This window comes from Bos indicus, chromosome 18, assembly GCF_029378745.1.
Source record: "Bos indicus isolate NIAB-ARS_2022 breed Sahiwal x Tharparkar chromosome 18, NIAB-ARS_B.indTharparkar_mat_pri_1.0, whole genome shotgun sequence".
NCBI lineage: Eukaryota > Metazoa > Chordata > Mammalia > Artiodactyla > Bovidae > Bos > Bos indicus.
The window spans coordinates 36,103,255-36,120,189 of NC_091777.1; the positions used below are offsets into that span (position 1 = coordinate 36,103,255).

General features: G+C 36.7%; 1 protein-coding gene across 6 annotated transcripts in view; it reads left to right on the plus strand.

The window, feature by feature from the left end:
- Positions 1–16,935, plus strand: part of NFATC3 (nuclear factor of activated T cells 3) — a 93,968-nt gene that overhangs the window by 20,300 nt on the left and 56,733 nt on the right. For all 6 annotated transcript variants that reach the window (XM_070771939.1, XM_070771941.1, XM_070771940.1 and 3 more), the window contains exons 2-3: positions 10,936–12,070; positions 13,811–13,973. In XM_070771939.1, the coding sequence (XP_070628040.1) occupies positions 10,936–12,070; positions 13,811–13,973 (1,298 nt within the window). The remainder of the gene's footprint in view (positions 1–10,935; positions 12,071–13,810; positions 13,974–16,935) is intronic.

Sequence of the window (16,935 nt, forward strand, 5' to 3'; positions counted from 1 at the left end):
AAATGTCTATATTCTCTCCTCACACTTCATTATTCCTGGTTTTAGATATCTAGATTAAATATAATTTTTTCTCAAGTTTTTGAAGGTATAGCTCTCCATTTTTCTTCTAGCTTCCAGAATTGCTTTTGAGAAGTCTGATGACATTCTGATTTCTGTGTTCTTCATGTGTAACCTTTTTCTCGCCTTCCAGTTTTAGAGTTTTTCCTCTTAGTTCTTTGTATTCTGAAATTTAATGATGATGTGTATCAGTCAGGATCTGTTTTTCACCCATTGTGCTGGACTCTTCGGTGATCCTTTATTCCTCTTCATTTTTCTATTCTCTTCTTCTGGAACTTAAAAAAGTTTTAGCTGGATCTCCTGGACCAATTCTGATATTCTCTCCCATTTCCTATTTGTCTTTTTGCTGAACTTTTTGGGTGAATTTCTTCAACTTGATCTTTCAGTTTTTCTTTGAGCCTTTCATTTGTTATTTTTAATTCCTAGGGGCTCTTTCTTTTATCTTTTTAAGTAACCATATGTTCTTGTTTTGGGGTTGCAATATCTTCTTTTTTCTCCGAGGTTGTTGAGATGAGTTTTATTGTTGAGATTTCCATCTTACTGCATAGTCTTTTCCCTCCATATTTCTTTTCTTCTCTACTTGCCTCTGTCTTTAATGTTGAAGCTTTTCTTGGATCTTTGATGATCTTTGGCTATTTGCTTGTTATTTTTTTTAATGGGGCACCAAAATCTTAATGGCAGTTGCATGATCACAAGTGGCACTTGCTAACTGCAGGCCTCATTATAGGGTTTTTGCTAGGTCAGCTGTGCGGTCAGTGTGTTGCTTGCAGAGTATAAGTCCATTGTACTATGACAAGAGAAGAAAAAGTCCTGGGGGTTTCAATATACATGTTTTTAGAGAGACTTTTTAGTTCCTCACTCTGTTTTTGGTTACTGGCTCTCAGTTATCTTGTTTTACTTCTTCAGAAAATCTCTAGCCTTCTGCCTAGAGGGACAGTCCTCCAGTAGTGCAGAGTTAGGAGGTATGTGAAACTGGGGAGGTGATTAGTGACTCACTAAATAAGTAAACTTTGTGTCAATCTTGTTTTCAACTTTGCCTTTGTGTCTACTTCCAAAAGTACCTGGTAGTGTATTTCCTGAGTGTTTGGATTTCTTTATTGGAAATAAGTTTTCTTTTCCCTGTCGTTGGCTTAAGATTTAGCTTTTTCAGGTGCTAAATCAGTTACCATGTGTCCTGCATTCCAGCTTCTAAAAGTTTTGTTGCCATGGTTTCATGTCCTGTTTTGTTGTTGTTTTTCTTGTGAGTTTACACCCTTAAAAAAATTATTTTACTGTCATTTAATGGAGTTTCAGTAAGGAATGGGTGAATGTATGTTTTCAGTTCTCTGTGTGAAAGTTCTTTCGATTTGTTTTTGTTTTTTTTTATTGAGGTAAATTTATATAACACACAATTAAACATTTTGAAGATTACAGTCAAGTGTGTTTGGTGTATTCACAGTGTTGTGCAACTATCAGTTCTCTAGTTTCAAAACTTTTTCATCACCTCTTGAAAACACCCCATACCATTAAGTAATCACTCCCCATTTCCTCTCCTCCCCCAACCTCAGTAACCTGTAATCTGCTTTTGCATATTCTGAAACTATCATATAAAAGGCATCATACAATATGTGACCTTTTTAGTCTGGCTTTTTTTCCTTGGTATGTTTCTCAGGTTCATCCAGGTTGCAGCATCTGTTAATATTTTGCCTCTTTTTATGGTTGAATAGTATTCCATTGTATGTGTCCACCATAATTTGCTGCCCTATTCATTTACTGATCCAGTTAGTTGTTCCATGTCCAGTGGTAACTGTTGCTTCTTGACCCACATACAGGTTTCTCAGGAGACCAGTAAGGTGACCTGGTATTCCCATCTCCTTAAGAATTTTCCACAGTTTGTTGTGATCCACACTGTCAAAGGCTTTACTGTAGTCAGTGGAGCAGAAGTAGATGTTTTTCTGGAATTCGCTTGCTTTCTCCATGATCCAATGAATGTTGGCAGCTTTTTTCATTACAGTGGGAAAGATTGAAGGCAAAAGGAGAAAGGGGTGGCAGAGGATGAGATGGTTAGCCTCATCTTCTCAGTGGACATGAATTTGAGCAAACTCTGGGAGATAGTGGAGGACAGAGGAGCCTGGTGTGCTGCAGTCCATGGGGGTCGAGAAGAGTCAGATACAACTTAGCGACTGTTATGAGTAATGTTGCTAAAAATATTTGTGTATAAGCTTCTTTCAAGACATATGTTTGCGTTCTCTAGGGTATATACCTAGAGATAGAATTGTTGGATCCTGTGGTAATTTTATGTTTACTTTTTTGAAGCAATCTGAATGTCAGATTGTTTTCCATAGCCTCTGCACCATTTTACTTGGCCACCATTAACGTATAACGATTCCTGTTTTTCCACATCCTCACCAATACAACACTTATTATTTTCTAGGGTTTTTTTGTTTGTCTTTTCTTTTAAAATTAAAACCATTCTAGTGGGTCTAAAGTGGTATCGTGGTTTTTATTTGCATTTCTTACTGACCAGTGATGTTGAACATCTTTTCACATGCTTGCTGACAATTTTTGTATCTTATTTGGAGAAATGTCTGTTCAGGTCCTTTGCCCTTTTAAAAAATTGGTTGTCTTTTGGTTGTTGAGTTGTAAAGAGTTCTTTATGTTTTCTGGATACCAAACCCTTATTAGATACATGATTTGCAGATATTTTCTTCCATACTCTGGATTTTCTTCACTTTATTGATAGTATCTTTTGAAGAACAAAAGTTTTTAATTTTTATGAAATGTGAAATCCGTTTCTTCTGGTTTTTCTTTTGTTGTTCATGCTTTGAGCGTCAAATCTAAGAATCCATGCCAAATCTGAGATCATGAAAGTATGCACCTGTGTTTTCTTCTAAGAGTTTAATGGGTTTAGCTGTTACAGTTAGGTCATTGATCCATTTTGAGTTAATTTTTGTGTATGATGTGAGGTGGGGTTCAACTTCATTCTTTTGTATGTGGTTATTTAGTTGTCCCAGCACCATTTGTTGAAGGGGCTATTCTTTCACCATTGAATTGTCTTAGCAGCCTTGTCAAAAATTAATTGGCCAGAACTTCTGGTGGTCCAGTGGTTAAGTAGCTTCCTTCCAATGCAGGGGACACAGGTTCAATCCCTGGCCTGGGAAGATTCGACAAGCTGTGGGACAACTAAGCCCTCATGCCATAACTATGGAGGCCCACTCACCCTAGAGGCCATGTTCTACAACAGGAGAAGCCACTGCAGTGAGAAGCCTGCACACTGCAATTAGAGAGTAGCCCCTACTTGCCACAACTAGAGAAAGCTCACATGCAGCAATGAAGACCCAGTACAGCCAAAAATAAACAAATAAAAATTTAAAAATTCATTTGGTCAGATTCTCAACATTGCTAATTATTAGAAAAATGCAAATCAAAATTATAGTGAGATATCATTTCACACCAGTTAGAATGGCCATCATCAAAAAGTCTACAGATAACAAATACTGAAAATGGTATGGGAAAAAGGGAAGCATACTGTACTGTTTGTGGGAATGTAGATTGGTGCAGCCGCTATGGAGAACAGTATGGAGATTCTTTAAAAAACTAAAAATAGAGTTACCATATGATCTAGCAATCCGACTACTGGACATATATCCAGAAAAGACAGAAGCTCACATTCAAAAAGGTATATGCACCCCTATGTTCATAGTAGCTCTATTTACAATAGTCAAGACATGGAAGCAATGGAAATGTCCATCAATAGATGTATGGATAAAGAAGATGCAGTATGTTTAAACAATGGAATGTTACTCAGCTATAAAAAAGAATGAAATAATGCCATTTGCAGCAACATGGATGGACCTAGAGATTATCATATAAAATGAACTAAGTCAGACACAAAGTATAATATGATATCACTTATATGTAGAATCTAAAAAAAATCAGAGAAATCAACTTATTTCCAAAATAGACTCACAGACATGAAAACAAATTTATGGTTACCAAAGGGGAAGGAGTGGGGAGGGATATGTTAGGAGTTTGGGATTAACAGACAGACACTACTATATAAAAAAATAAACAAGGACCTACTGTATAACACAGGGAACTGTATCCCATATACCACTCCCAGTTCTGTTTGTTCCATTAGTTTGTACGTCTTTCTTTGTGCACTGTTTGTAGTAAGTTTTGAATTGTGAGGTGTGAGTTCTGCTTTGATTTTCATTTTCAATATTATTTTGGCTGATCTAGGCCTCTTTCAGTTTCATATAAATTTGAGGATTGGTTTTTCCATTTCTGCAGAAAAAGCCACTGAAATTTTGGTAGAGATTGCGTTGACTCTGTAGGTTTCTTTGTGAAGTATTGCAGTGTTAACAACAGTAAAGTCTTCCAGTTCATGAACAAGGAAGTCTCTTACCATTTATTTAGGTTTTCCTTCATTTCTCTCAGCAATATTTTGTTGTTTTTAGTGTGCAAATATCACCTCTTTAGTTAAATTTATTCCTAAATATTATATTTTGGAGGTTGTTGTACATAGAATTCTCTTAATTTCCTTTTTGGATTGTTCTTTGCAACATATAGAAGCACAGCTGAATTGTAGGTGTTGATACTTTAACCGGCAACTTCCCTGAATTTGTTTATTAGCTTTAGTTGTGTTTTGTGGATTCTATGAGAGTTTCTATATATAGAATCATGTCATTGGCAAATAGAGATAGTTTTACTTCTTCCTTTCCAAATTGGACGCTTTCTATTTTCTTTCATTGTCTAATTGCTGACTAGGACTTCCAGTACAATGTTGAATAGCAGTGGTGAAAGCTGGTGCCTTTGTCTTGTTCCTGATTTGGGGGAGAAAGCCTCCAGTTTTTCACTGTTAAGTATGATACTACTACCTGTGGGTTTTTTGTAAACACCGCTGTTCATTTTAAGGACTTTCTTTCTGTTCTTAGTTTGCTGAATATCCCTCCCCTCCCCTGCCATCATGATTGGGTATTGAAATCTGTCACATGTATTTTCTGTGTCAATTCAGATGATCATGTGTTTTGTTTTGTTTTTGTTTTTGTTTTTCATTCTGGTAATGAGGCAAGTGAATTTTGTATGTTGAACTATCCTTACGTTCTTGGGATAAATTCCACTTGATCCTTTTAATGTGGTGTGGGATTTGTTTAGTATTTTGTTGAGAATTTTTCCTTCTATATTTATAAGGGATATTGGCCTGTAGTTTTCTTGTGGTATTTTTGTCCTGCTTTGGCATCGGGGTAAAACTGGCCTCATAGAATGTTTAGGAAGTGATATCTACTCGTCTGTGTTTTGGAAGAGTTTGAAAAGGATTGCTGTTAACTCTCCTCTAAATGTTTGGTAGAGTTTACCAATGAAACCACGTTGTCTTGGACTTCTTTTGTTGGGAAATTTTTTTGCTAGTGATTCAGTCTGTTTACTTGATATCAGCCTCTTGAGAATTTTTGTTTCTTCCAAGTCACTTTCGGTAATTTGTGTGCTTGTAAGAATTTGCCTGTTTGTTGTCTATTGCCTAAGTTGCTGGTGTGCAGTTGTTTATAGTATTCTTGTTATCATAGTATTCTCACATATATTTCTACCAGTACCAGTTATAATAACATCCTAACAGAGTCCACTTAGGTGGTACTAAACTATTGTCTCAATTTTGAAAACATTGTTGCTTGAAGTTGTTCCATGCAAACTGTTCATGCATGCGTGTTCAGTCACTAAGTTGTATCCAACTCTTTGCGACCCCATGGACTGTATGTAGCCCACTAGGCTCCTGTGTCCATGGGACTTCGCAGGCAAGAATACTGGCGTGGGTTGCCATTTGCTTCTCCAAGGGATCTTCCTGACCCAGGGAACATAACCTGTGTCTCCAGCATCTCCTTGCATTGGCAGGCAGATTCTTTACCACTGAGCCACCTGGGACGCTTATGCAAACTATTCATAGGAGGCTAATAATTCTTCAGTAAACTCTGCATTGAGTCTTCAAGTAAATAATAAATAAGTAGAATCAGTAAAATTTGGTTACACATCAGGAGCCAAGGAAAACCTTGAGACTTTTTGCCTTGTTTTGTAATTGCTTCTTGTTGCTACCAGTGTTTTCAGTCTTTCAGTCATTCTTGCTGATGGTCTTTACCAGTTTATTTTCTCTGACATTTCTTCAGTCACAGCAATCAGACACAGTTTAAGTTTCACCATTAGTAAATGGCTTTTTTTGCCTACCTGACAAGTGAACCATTCAGAAACTTTCTTTGGTTACAGCCTCATTTTAACCTTTTCTTCTTGTGAAAAAATCTTGCTGTGGTAAGATATTGTTTTTTTCTGATTTTTTTTTCTTTTGTTTTCCTGTAAGTTGTGGGTATTGTGTGGAGAAGGAAATGGCAACCCACTCCAGTGTTCTTGCCTGAAGAATCCCATGGATGGAGGAGCCTGGTAGGCTGCAGTCCATGGGGTCGCACAGAGTCCGACACGACTGAAGCGACTTAGTAGTAAGTAGTAGTAGTAGTAGTAGGGGATTTGTGATGAATGCTTACTGGTAATGCTGATGTATAAGGTATTCTTACAGCACAGCCATAATGTTGTTGCACAATAAACATAATGCTTTGCTCTCTAATTTGATAAGAAGATAGCCCACACTCCATTGTGCCTTAGAAGCATGACATTCCATTTGAAGTCCACTCTTGTCTTTCCTCTTTTTAGTGATATCTATGCACTGACAAGTTTTTTGTTTCTTTTTTACGTCCCATCGCCTGCCTGAATTTTTTTTTTTTTTTTTAGTATTTATTTATTTGGCTGTGTTGGGTCTTAGTTGTGACATGCAGGATCTTTCGTTATGGGGCGCTGACTCTCTAGTTGTGGTGCACAGGCTCCAGAGAGCTCAGGCTCAGTAGTTGTGACATGTTCATGCTTAGTCGCTCTGCAGCAGGTGGGATCTCAGTTCCCTCACCAGGTATGAAACCTGTATCCCCTGCATTGCAAGGTGGTTTCTTAACCATTGGACCACCAGGAAGTCCTTGCACTGGTAAGTTTTTAAAAATGTTGCAGTGTTACATCAGTATGTATTGCACTCAGAATGCTGTCCAGTTTGTCACTGCAGTTTGTTAGTGCACCAAGTAACAGTGGGAAACATCTCTCACAGCTCCTCAGCTCTACCGTTGTTCTGTGAGATTAACCACAGGCTGTACAGAAGTGAACGAGCATGGTTATATTCCAATAAAACTTTATTTGTGGATACCAGAATTTGAATTTCATATTATTTTGTGTCATTAAACAGTATTATTTTGATTTTCTTCTTACCATTTGAAAGCCATTCTTAGCTTGTAGCCCATGCAGAAACAGGTGGTAGGCCAGGTTTGGCCTGTGGGCTGTATTCTGCCAGTACCTGCTTTACAGTTTAAATACATTGGTAGGCAACCTGTGTTGCCTAGATTACTGCATGCTTGCCTGGGGCCCCCTGGTGGCTGAAGGGAGCAAATAAGTCTTGAGATGGTCAAATTTCTGAAGCACCATGAATCTGAGAATTCTAGAGTTGGAAATCTAGATGTAGGACTATTTATCATAGGGAGATTGTAGTGGCCACTCATCATTTCCAGAATGTGGGCTTTGGTGACACTTAGGGAAAAAGATAAAACAGCACTCCCCGAAATTTTGTATGCAAATCTCAACAGTGCTTTAAGACATCATTCTGATATAAAATGTATCTCTTCATCTGCAATTTATTTGTGTGAAGGGTGTGAATTTCAGCATTATTCTACACAAAATGGCACTGGTACAATAATTACATTTGAATGAACCTATATCTTCCAAGGGTAACTTTATTCTCTTTTCACCCACCCTTTTTTTCCCACTCAAAGGCTTCAAGTTTAATATATTGATAATTTTTGCTACTTTATTAAGTACATTTCTAAGTAAAACTGGGTTTTAACTATGAGAGTATGGTAGAAAAGAAGTCAGTGACTTTGTATAGTTGGGTGCTGCTATCTTGCTTTGAACTAGGGTACCAGCAGTTTTTGTATTTTTGTTTTTTAAATTTTAGTAAACTATACATAGCATAAAATCTACCATCTTAGCCATTTATAAATATATAGTTTATTAGCATTAAGTATAGTCCCATTTTTGTTCAACTACAGGGGTGAGTTTTTTTAATCTGCCATTTTAAACTCTTGATCCAAAAAAATGAAACCCTCGTGTTCTGGTCAATCCTAGGTTTACTGTAGTAACTAGGAATGAAATTATCCTCAAATATAGTAGAGATCGTGCCATTCCCTTTTTAAAACTTTGCTGGTTTATATTGTCCTTAGAATAATATTTAAACTCTTTACCATGATCCTTCTAGGTTTTGCCTCCTTCAGTTTTCCCCTTTCAGCTGTTAGCTAGCTCTAGCATAGTTGGGCCTTTCATTTCTTCAGAGAAGCCAAGGTCTTATCTGACTCACTGTTTGCTGGTGCTGTCCCACAGTGTTGGAGCTGCCCTGGTGTTGAAGCTTGTATACCCATGCCTCTCCACCATCACCTCCCTTTTCTTTGCTTGCTGGTTCTTGTGCTGTCTTCTCAGAAAGGCCATCCCAGTACTCTGTAAAATAGGTTCCTTCCTTAGACTGTTTCCCCCTACTTAGTAATACTTAAAATTTTTGTTTTTGTCAATCTCCTAACCCATCCAAATTAACTTCCCCTCCTACTTACTCCATTCTCCTTACTCTTTTTTATTTTTCCTTATAGCAAATATAGCCATCTGACATTTTATTAGAATGTAAGTTCTAAGAGGATGGGGACTTTGTTTTGTTTATTCATATGTTTTCAGTGTCTACAACATGTCTGCTATATAGTACCTACTCAAGAAATATTTAACTGAATGATCACATTACTTTTGGCCTTAGGGCAAAATACACATATATGATTGAAAAGTGAATACGACAAAGTTAGGACTGGCAAAATGGGAACATGGAAAGAAACTGTTGTTGAACTGAAGAAATAACCAATACTGGAGCTGTTCTACCTTTGGATCTTGTGTTATTGCTGAATGATAAATATCACCTCCCCTTCAGCTGTTTTTGAGTTCAGTTTTCCATCCTTTGCAGCCTGCAGACATCATATTTTATACAGAATCATTTCAATCCTAAATAGCACTAAATTTAAAAAAAACTTTATTTATTGTCCACACCATGCAGCCAACCAGAGATCGAACCCATACTCCCTGCCTGCATTGGAAGTATGAAGTTTTAACCCTGGACCGCCAGGGAAGTCCCTAAATTACACTAAATTTAAAAAGAACATCTTGATTGAAGAAACTGATTCTTCTGTCCCTCCAGTGTTGCAAATTGCCAACATTCATTGGATTATAGAGAAAGCAAGGGAATTCCAGAAAAACGTCTGCTTCATTGACTACAAGAAAGCCTTTGACTGTGTGGATCACAACAAACTGTGGAATATTCTTGACGAGATGGAAACAGACTACCTTACCAGTCTCCTGAGAAACCTGTATGTGGGTCCAGAAGCAGCAGTTAGAACCTTACATGGGACAGCTGACTGGTTTGACATTGGGAAAGGAATATGTCAAGGCTGTATATTATCACCCTGCTTATTTAACTTACATGCAAAATACATCATACGAAATGCCAGGCTGGATAAATCACAAGCTGGAATCAGGAATGCGGGGAAAAGTGTCAAAAACCTCAGATATGTAGATTATACCACTCTAATGGCAGAAAGCAAAGAGGAACTAAAGAGCCTGTTGATGAAGGTGAAAGAGGAGAGTGAAAAAGTTGAGTTAAAACTCAGCAATCAAAAAACTGAGATCGTGGCATGCGGTCCCATCACTTCATGGTAAATAGAAGGGCAAAAGTGGAGGCAGTGACAGATTTTATTCTCATGGGCTCCAAAATCACTGTGGACGGTGACTGCAGTCATGAAATTAAAAGATGCTTGCTCCTTGGAAAGCTATGACAAACCTAGATATCGTGTTAAAAAGGGAAGACATTGCTTTGCCAGCAAAGGTCCATATAGTCAAAGCTACTGGTTTTTCCAGTAGTCATGTATGGATGTGAGAGTTAGACCATAAGAAAGGCTGAGCACCAAAGAATTGATGCTTGCAAACTGTAGTGCTTGAGAAGACTCTTGAGAGTCCCATGGTCTGCAAGGAGATTAAACCAGTCAATCCTAAAGGAAATCAACCTTGAATATTCATTGAAAGGGCTCATGGTGAAGCTGAAGCTCCAGTACTTTGGCCACCTGATACCCAGAGCTGACTCACTGGAAAAGAGCCTAATGCAGGGAAAGATTGTAGGCAAAAGGAGAAGAGGGTGGCAGAGGATGAGATGGTTAGATAGCATTACCTATTCAATAGACTTGAATTTGAGTAAACTCCAGAAAATAGTGAAAGACAGGGAAGCCTGGTGTGTTGCAGTCCAAGGGGTCACAAGGAGTCAGACATGACTTGGCAACTAAACAACAACAACACATCCTTTCCATTAATAAACTAGTGTGTATACTTAAAAACTTTTCAAAAACTCTGCTTTATCCTTTATTTACTTCATCTTAACCTGCTGATTCCAGATGAGGCTGAATTTATATGATCGTATCCTTATATAGTTTTGTGGATGTTTTTTTAGAATTATGGATGTGATTATTTTTATAAAAGCATTTATTTTCAGATTCTCAAATTTAGAAAAATGTGGAAATAAAGAAAAAGAAAAAATTGTATAAAAAATGATAATTGCATGTATCCACAGATACATTAAAACACACAGACACGCCACTCTTTAGTGGAGCTAATGATGTACATTTTTTGTTCCACTCTCTTCTCTCAAGATTATTATTATTTACGTTCTCATCTAGTAATTTATACATCTAAAATTTCTAATTTCTTGTTTTGTTAATTATTTTTCTTTTTTGCTCCCCCCAACCCCCATAGATCTTGAGCCAGATGATTGTGCATCCATTTACATCTTTAATGTAGATCCACCTCCATCTACTTTAAACTCACCACTTTGCTTACCACATCATGGATTACCGTCTCACTCTTCTGTTTTGTCACCATCGTTTCAGCTCCAAGGTCACAAAAACTATGAAGGAACTTGTGAAATTCCTGAATCTAAATACAGCCCATTAAGTGGTCCCAAACCCTTTGAGTGCCCAAGTATTCAAATTACATCCATCTCTCCTAACTGTCATCAAGAAATTGATGCTCATGAAGATGACCTACACATAAATGACCCAGAAAGGGAATATTTGGAAAGGCCTTCTAGAGATCATCTCTATCTTCCTCTTGAGCCATCCTACCGGGAATCTTCCCTTAGTCCTAGTCCTGCCAGTAGCATCTCTTCTAGGAGCTGGTTCTCAGATGCGTCTTCTTGTGAATCTCTTTCACATATTTATGATGATGTGGATTCGGAGTTGAATGAAGCTGCTGCCCGATTTACTCTCGGATCCCCTCTGACTTCTCCTGGTGGCTCTCCAGGAGGCTGCCCTGGAGAAGAGTCCTGGCATCAACAGTATGGACTTGGACATTCCTTGTCACCTAGGCAATCTCCTTGCCACTCTCCTAGATCTAGTATCACTGATGAGAATTGGCTGAGCCCCAGGCCAGCCTCAGGACCCTCATCAAGGCCTACTTCCCCTTGTGGGAAACGGCGGCACTCTAGTGCTGAGGTTTGTTACCCTGGGTCCCTTTCACCGCATCATTCGCCTGTTCCTTCTCCTGGTCACTCCCCCAGGGGAAGTGTAACAGAAGATACCTGGCTCAATGCTTCTGTCCAGGGTGGATCAGGCCTTGGCCCTGCGATTTTTCCATTTCAGTACTGTGCAGAAACTGATATTCCTCTGAAAACAAGGAAGACTTCTGAAGATCAAGCTCTCATACTACCAGGAAAATTAGAACTCTGTTCAGATGACCAAGGGAATCTTTCACCATCACGGGAAACTTCAATAGATGATGGCCTTGGATCTCAGTATCCTTTAAAGAAAGATTCATCTGGTGACCAATTTCTTTCAGTTCCTTCACCCTTTACCTGGAGCAAACCAAAGCCTGGTCACACCCCTATATTTCGGTGAGTTGATGGAAATGACTAATGGTCATTTTTCATGTTTATGTTTATTGGTGGCATGTAATTACTACATTATCTATGTAGAATAATTTGACCATCTTTCCTCCTCCTTTTTGTTCTTTAGTTTCTTCCAGACAACTTAAAAGACCACATTTATTTTCTTTGTAGTCTTAAAAGTGTCTTTAAATAGGTTAAAGTTATCATTTTAAAAGTGTATAATGAATTATAAAGAATAACAAATTGCATTAGAAGCCCTAGAATGAATTTTCTTTTTTCAGAATGAATTTTCTTATCCACAAAAGCTTCTTATAAAAGATAATAGTATAAATTAAATTACTAATTATTCCCACTTAGGGATAAGGTTATATATATATTTTTGAATTTTTATATTTTTAAGAACTCAATAACATACAAGTGAAATTTGCCTTTTTTATATTGTGACAAGTGGTTTTTTCCATAATTTGTTTTTAGACTTCATATAAGTGTATGATTTTTATTGTTGGTTTAGAGGAATTTTTAAATTTTATATATTCAAATTTGTCTTTTCCTTCACAGCTTTTAGATTTTATGTTATATTTGAAAGCCTATCCCACTCTAAAATAACTACAAATAAAGAGAAAATCTAACTTTCACGTTTCTAATTTTTATGTATAATTTTTATAATATATGTATGTAACATAAATACTGTTTGTATTTGTACATATATATATTTTTTCGAATCTTGAATCCAGCTAAGGACTGAAGACTGTTGTAATGACTGTTTTCTAAATGGCTTATCAGTTATCACAGTGCCATTTTTAGAATCAATCTAATCTGTAATTGATTAGGGAAGATAAGTTGTCATGTGTTAAAGGTGGGTCTGTTTACTTTTTTAAAAAATGCTTTGTTATTGGTACAAATGTTTATTTCTGAATCTAGATATTTAGAAAATTATAATGTGGAATTATGCTATTGAAGACTCCTTTGAACCCATCACTTTGCTTATGAAAATTATCTTAATCTTTTTAGGGATTTGCTTAAACAAGTGCAGAAACTTGCTGAGAGTTGATGAAGTTGAGTTGTTGTTTCAGACTAATAAAAATGACTACCTTTGAGCTTCAGAGTAGCTGGTAATGCTAGGCCAAGGATATTAAGGGAAACAATGAAATAACTTAGAAATTTACTCTAGGCATGGTAGCATTCAAAGGTAGAAAAGACATTTAAAGTCTCATTTCACCAATTATTAAGATATTTTTTTAAATAGAAGATATTACTTTTTAATACAAACCATTCTAGCTTTGGGTCCATTAGTATACCTGTAGACTTAGAAGTTGTTTCTTTTCTAATTCCATATTTTCATTGATAACATATCTAAATGAACCTGTCCCCTTTAAGCTATTTAAAAATTGTTTTGATTGTTTTTGTGGTTATACACATAGTTGAGAAATAGTTATAGTTTTATGGAATTTTTTATTTTTAAATGAAATATTAGAATTTGTCCTTTTTAAAAAAAGAAACCAAAAATAAATAAAATTGATTTTATTATCAGGTTAATTATTTGTAAAACGCCCTCTGTATACAGGTTACAACTTATTAAGTGAAGTTTTGTGTTTTTTTTTCTTTTTCTTTAAATTTTATTTTTTAAATACTTTACTTCAAAGATCATAGGAAGAAATGTTGGTGCCTTCAAAGAAATAATTTGAATCACTGCTTGGCTGGCAATAATAGCATGGTGAAATGGGTCTTTGTGTGTTTTGTTTATAGCACATCTTCATTACCTCCACTAGACTGGCCTTTACCAACTCATTTTGGACAATGTGAACTGAAAATAGAAGTGCAACCTAAAACTCATCACCGAGCCCATTATGAAACTGAAGGTAGCCGAGGAGCAGTAAAAGCATCTACTGGGGGACATCCTGTGGTGAAGGTATGAGATTTTAGGGGTGTGTTTTGCAGATACCATATATCTGTTGTTGATAGGGTCCATTCAGTCAGGTACTGCTGAGCCTGAAGAGAGAAAATTTTCAAACCTGAAAAGCTTCCATTGAGGTTTTGTGTCCTTGTTGATACAGTTGCACTTCTGCATTATGGGTTTTTTTTTTTTTTTTGGCTAGCCTAAAAGATATTCTTACTGGACTGACTCTTCAGCTAGTAAACCTCTAGGGAAAGATCATAATGGTTAAATAATTGTTTTTCTGACTAAAAGAAAAGACTGTTTATGTTTATAAGTACAATGCATGTTTGTTTAAGGTCCAAATAATACAGAAAAGTAAAAAGAATAAAGCAATGAATTACCTAAAGTCTAAATCCTTCAGAAATAAGCGGTCGTTGGCATTTGATTAACAATCCAGGTAATTCTCTGTATGTTTAGTGGAAGAGTAGATGGCTGACTAGAAAAATGAATGGATTTTTTTTAAAAGGATAGGACTATATATTGAACATCTTTGTAATTAAATTAATTTATTAGAAAATAAAACTAAAGTGAAATTATTAAAATTATATCTGAGTGTATAAAATACAATATGTAAGTTTTAAGAGTTGAATATTAACTTTAATTTTACTTGAATGAAACATTAAAAAAAATGAACTAAAACTGTATGAACTGCTAAATTCTGGATATTGTTCTTCACTTTAAGAGATACTGAACAGTCTTTCTTAAGGCTAAAGAAATTAAATAAATTATTGAGAAATTAAATTTTTGTCTTAGATTTAAATGTTACAAATTGCTCCCTACTCTGAAAAATGAGGTAATTGTCTCTCTTAAACTTCTTCCCCCTGCATTGCCATCTACCTCCTGAATTTTGCTGCTTATATTAATTAATCTTTTCAAATCTGTAGTCATCTCTCTGCCTCATGTCCCACCACTCCTATTGTTTAGCTTAGTTCCATATGTAGTTGGATTCCAGGTTTAGTACTAATTCTTTTTTATTTCTTTTTAAAGTGCTTTTTTTTTGTTTAAATGTTTAAGGAGGGCTTTGGATTCTTTATTCCCTGGATTCTTTCATATATGAAATTATTTGTTGCTTTTATATACTCAAACATCAGAACGGCAATGTTGTAATATGTTGTCACTTATTTTTTTCTCTTAGTGCTTGTCTTACGGCATTGTGTATTGTAGTGGAGAAATTAATTGAGCAAAAACAGTTTATAGCTGATCATTTCCTATACTATCCATATTTTATGATTTATTTTCATTATCTAAACATGATTTATAGTTCTTGACAAACAAACCTTTACATTTTAGGTGGGTTTTAAAATGACTTGCAAGAAGAAATGTCAGTTCTAGAAAAAGAGATCAGATTTATGGTTACCAGAGGCAGGGGGTTGGAAGAGGGGAAATGGATGAGGGTAGTCAAAAGATACGAACTTCCAGTTAAAACATTAGTAGTGGGGATGTAATGTACAATATGGTGACTGTAGTTAACCCTGTTATATGCTATGTTTGAGAGTTGCTAGGAGAGTAGATCCTAAAGTTCTCATCACGAGAAACACCCTCCCCCCATATAACTGTAAGAAGTCATGGATGTTAATGAAATTTATCATGGTAGTAAGTTTGCAATATATGTAAATCAAGCAATTATGCTGTGTACCTTAAAATTTCAGTACTGTATGCCAATTATAGCTCAATAAAACTGAAAGAAAAAGAAAGCTCAGGAAAACTCAACATAGGAATTTTACCATTTGTTATTAGAACTTTAGTTTACTCTTAAATGAGAGCTTCATTTAGGAGAAGGATTCTTTGGTTCATTCTTTTATCTTTTTTTTTTTTTTTTAAGCCACACCATGCAGCTTCCGGAGTCTTAGTTTGCTGACTAGGGATTGAACCAGGGCCCTGGCAGTGAAAACACTAAGTCTTAGCCACTAGACCACCAGGAAATTCCCCATTTCTTCTGTCTTTGACTTTTCTTCAGTTCAGTTCGGTCACTCAGTTGTGTCCGACTCTTTGCGACCCCATGGACTGCAGCACTTCAGGCTTCCCTGTCTATCACCAACTCCCAGAGCTTGCTCAAACTCATGTCCATCAAGTCGGTGATGATATCCAACATCTCATCCTCTGTTGTCCCTTTCTCCTACCTTCAGTTTTTCCCAGCATCAAGGTCTTTTCCAGTAAATCAGTTCTTCTCATCAGGTGGCCAAAGTATTGGAGTTTCAGCTTCAGCATCAGTCCTTCCAATGAACACCCAGGACTGATCTCCTTTAGGATGGACTGGTTGGATCTCCTTGCAGTCCAAGGGACTCTCAAGAGTCTTCTACAACACCACAGTTCAGAAGCATCAGTTCTTCGGCGCTCAGCTTTCTTTATAGTCCAACTCTCATATCCATACATGACTACTGGAAAAACCATAGCTTTGACTAGAGGGACCTTTGTTGGCAGAGTAATGCCTCTGCTTTTTATTGTGCTGTCTAGGTTGGTCATAGCTTTCCTTCCAAGGAGCAAGCATCTTTTAATTTCATTGCTGCAGTCACCATCTGCAGTGATTTTAGAGCCCAAGAAAAGAAAGTCTGTCACTGTTTCCATTATTTCTCCATCTATTTGCCATGAAGTGATGGGACTGGACGCCGTGATCTTTGTTCTTTGAATGTTGAATTTTAAGCCAGCTTTTTCACTCTCCTTTTCTGCGTTCATCAAAGGACCCTTTAGTTCCTCTTTACTTTGTGCCATAAGGGTGGTGTCATCTGAGTATCTGAGGTTATTGATATTTCTCCTGGCAGTCTTGATTCCAGCTTGTGCTTCATCCTGCCCTGCATTTTGCACAATGTACTCTGCATATAAGTTAAAAAGCAAGGTGATAGTATACAGCTTTGACGTACTCCTTTCCCAATTTGGAACCAGTCTGTTATTCCATGTCCAGGTCTAACTGTTGCTTCTGGACCTGCATACAGATTTC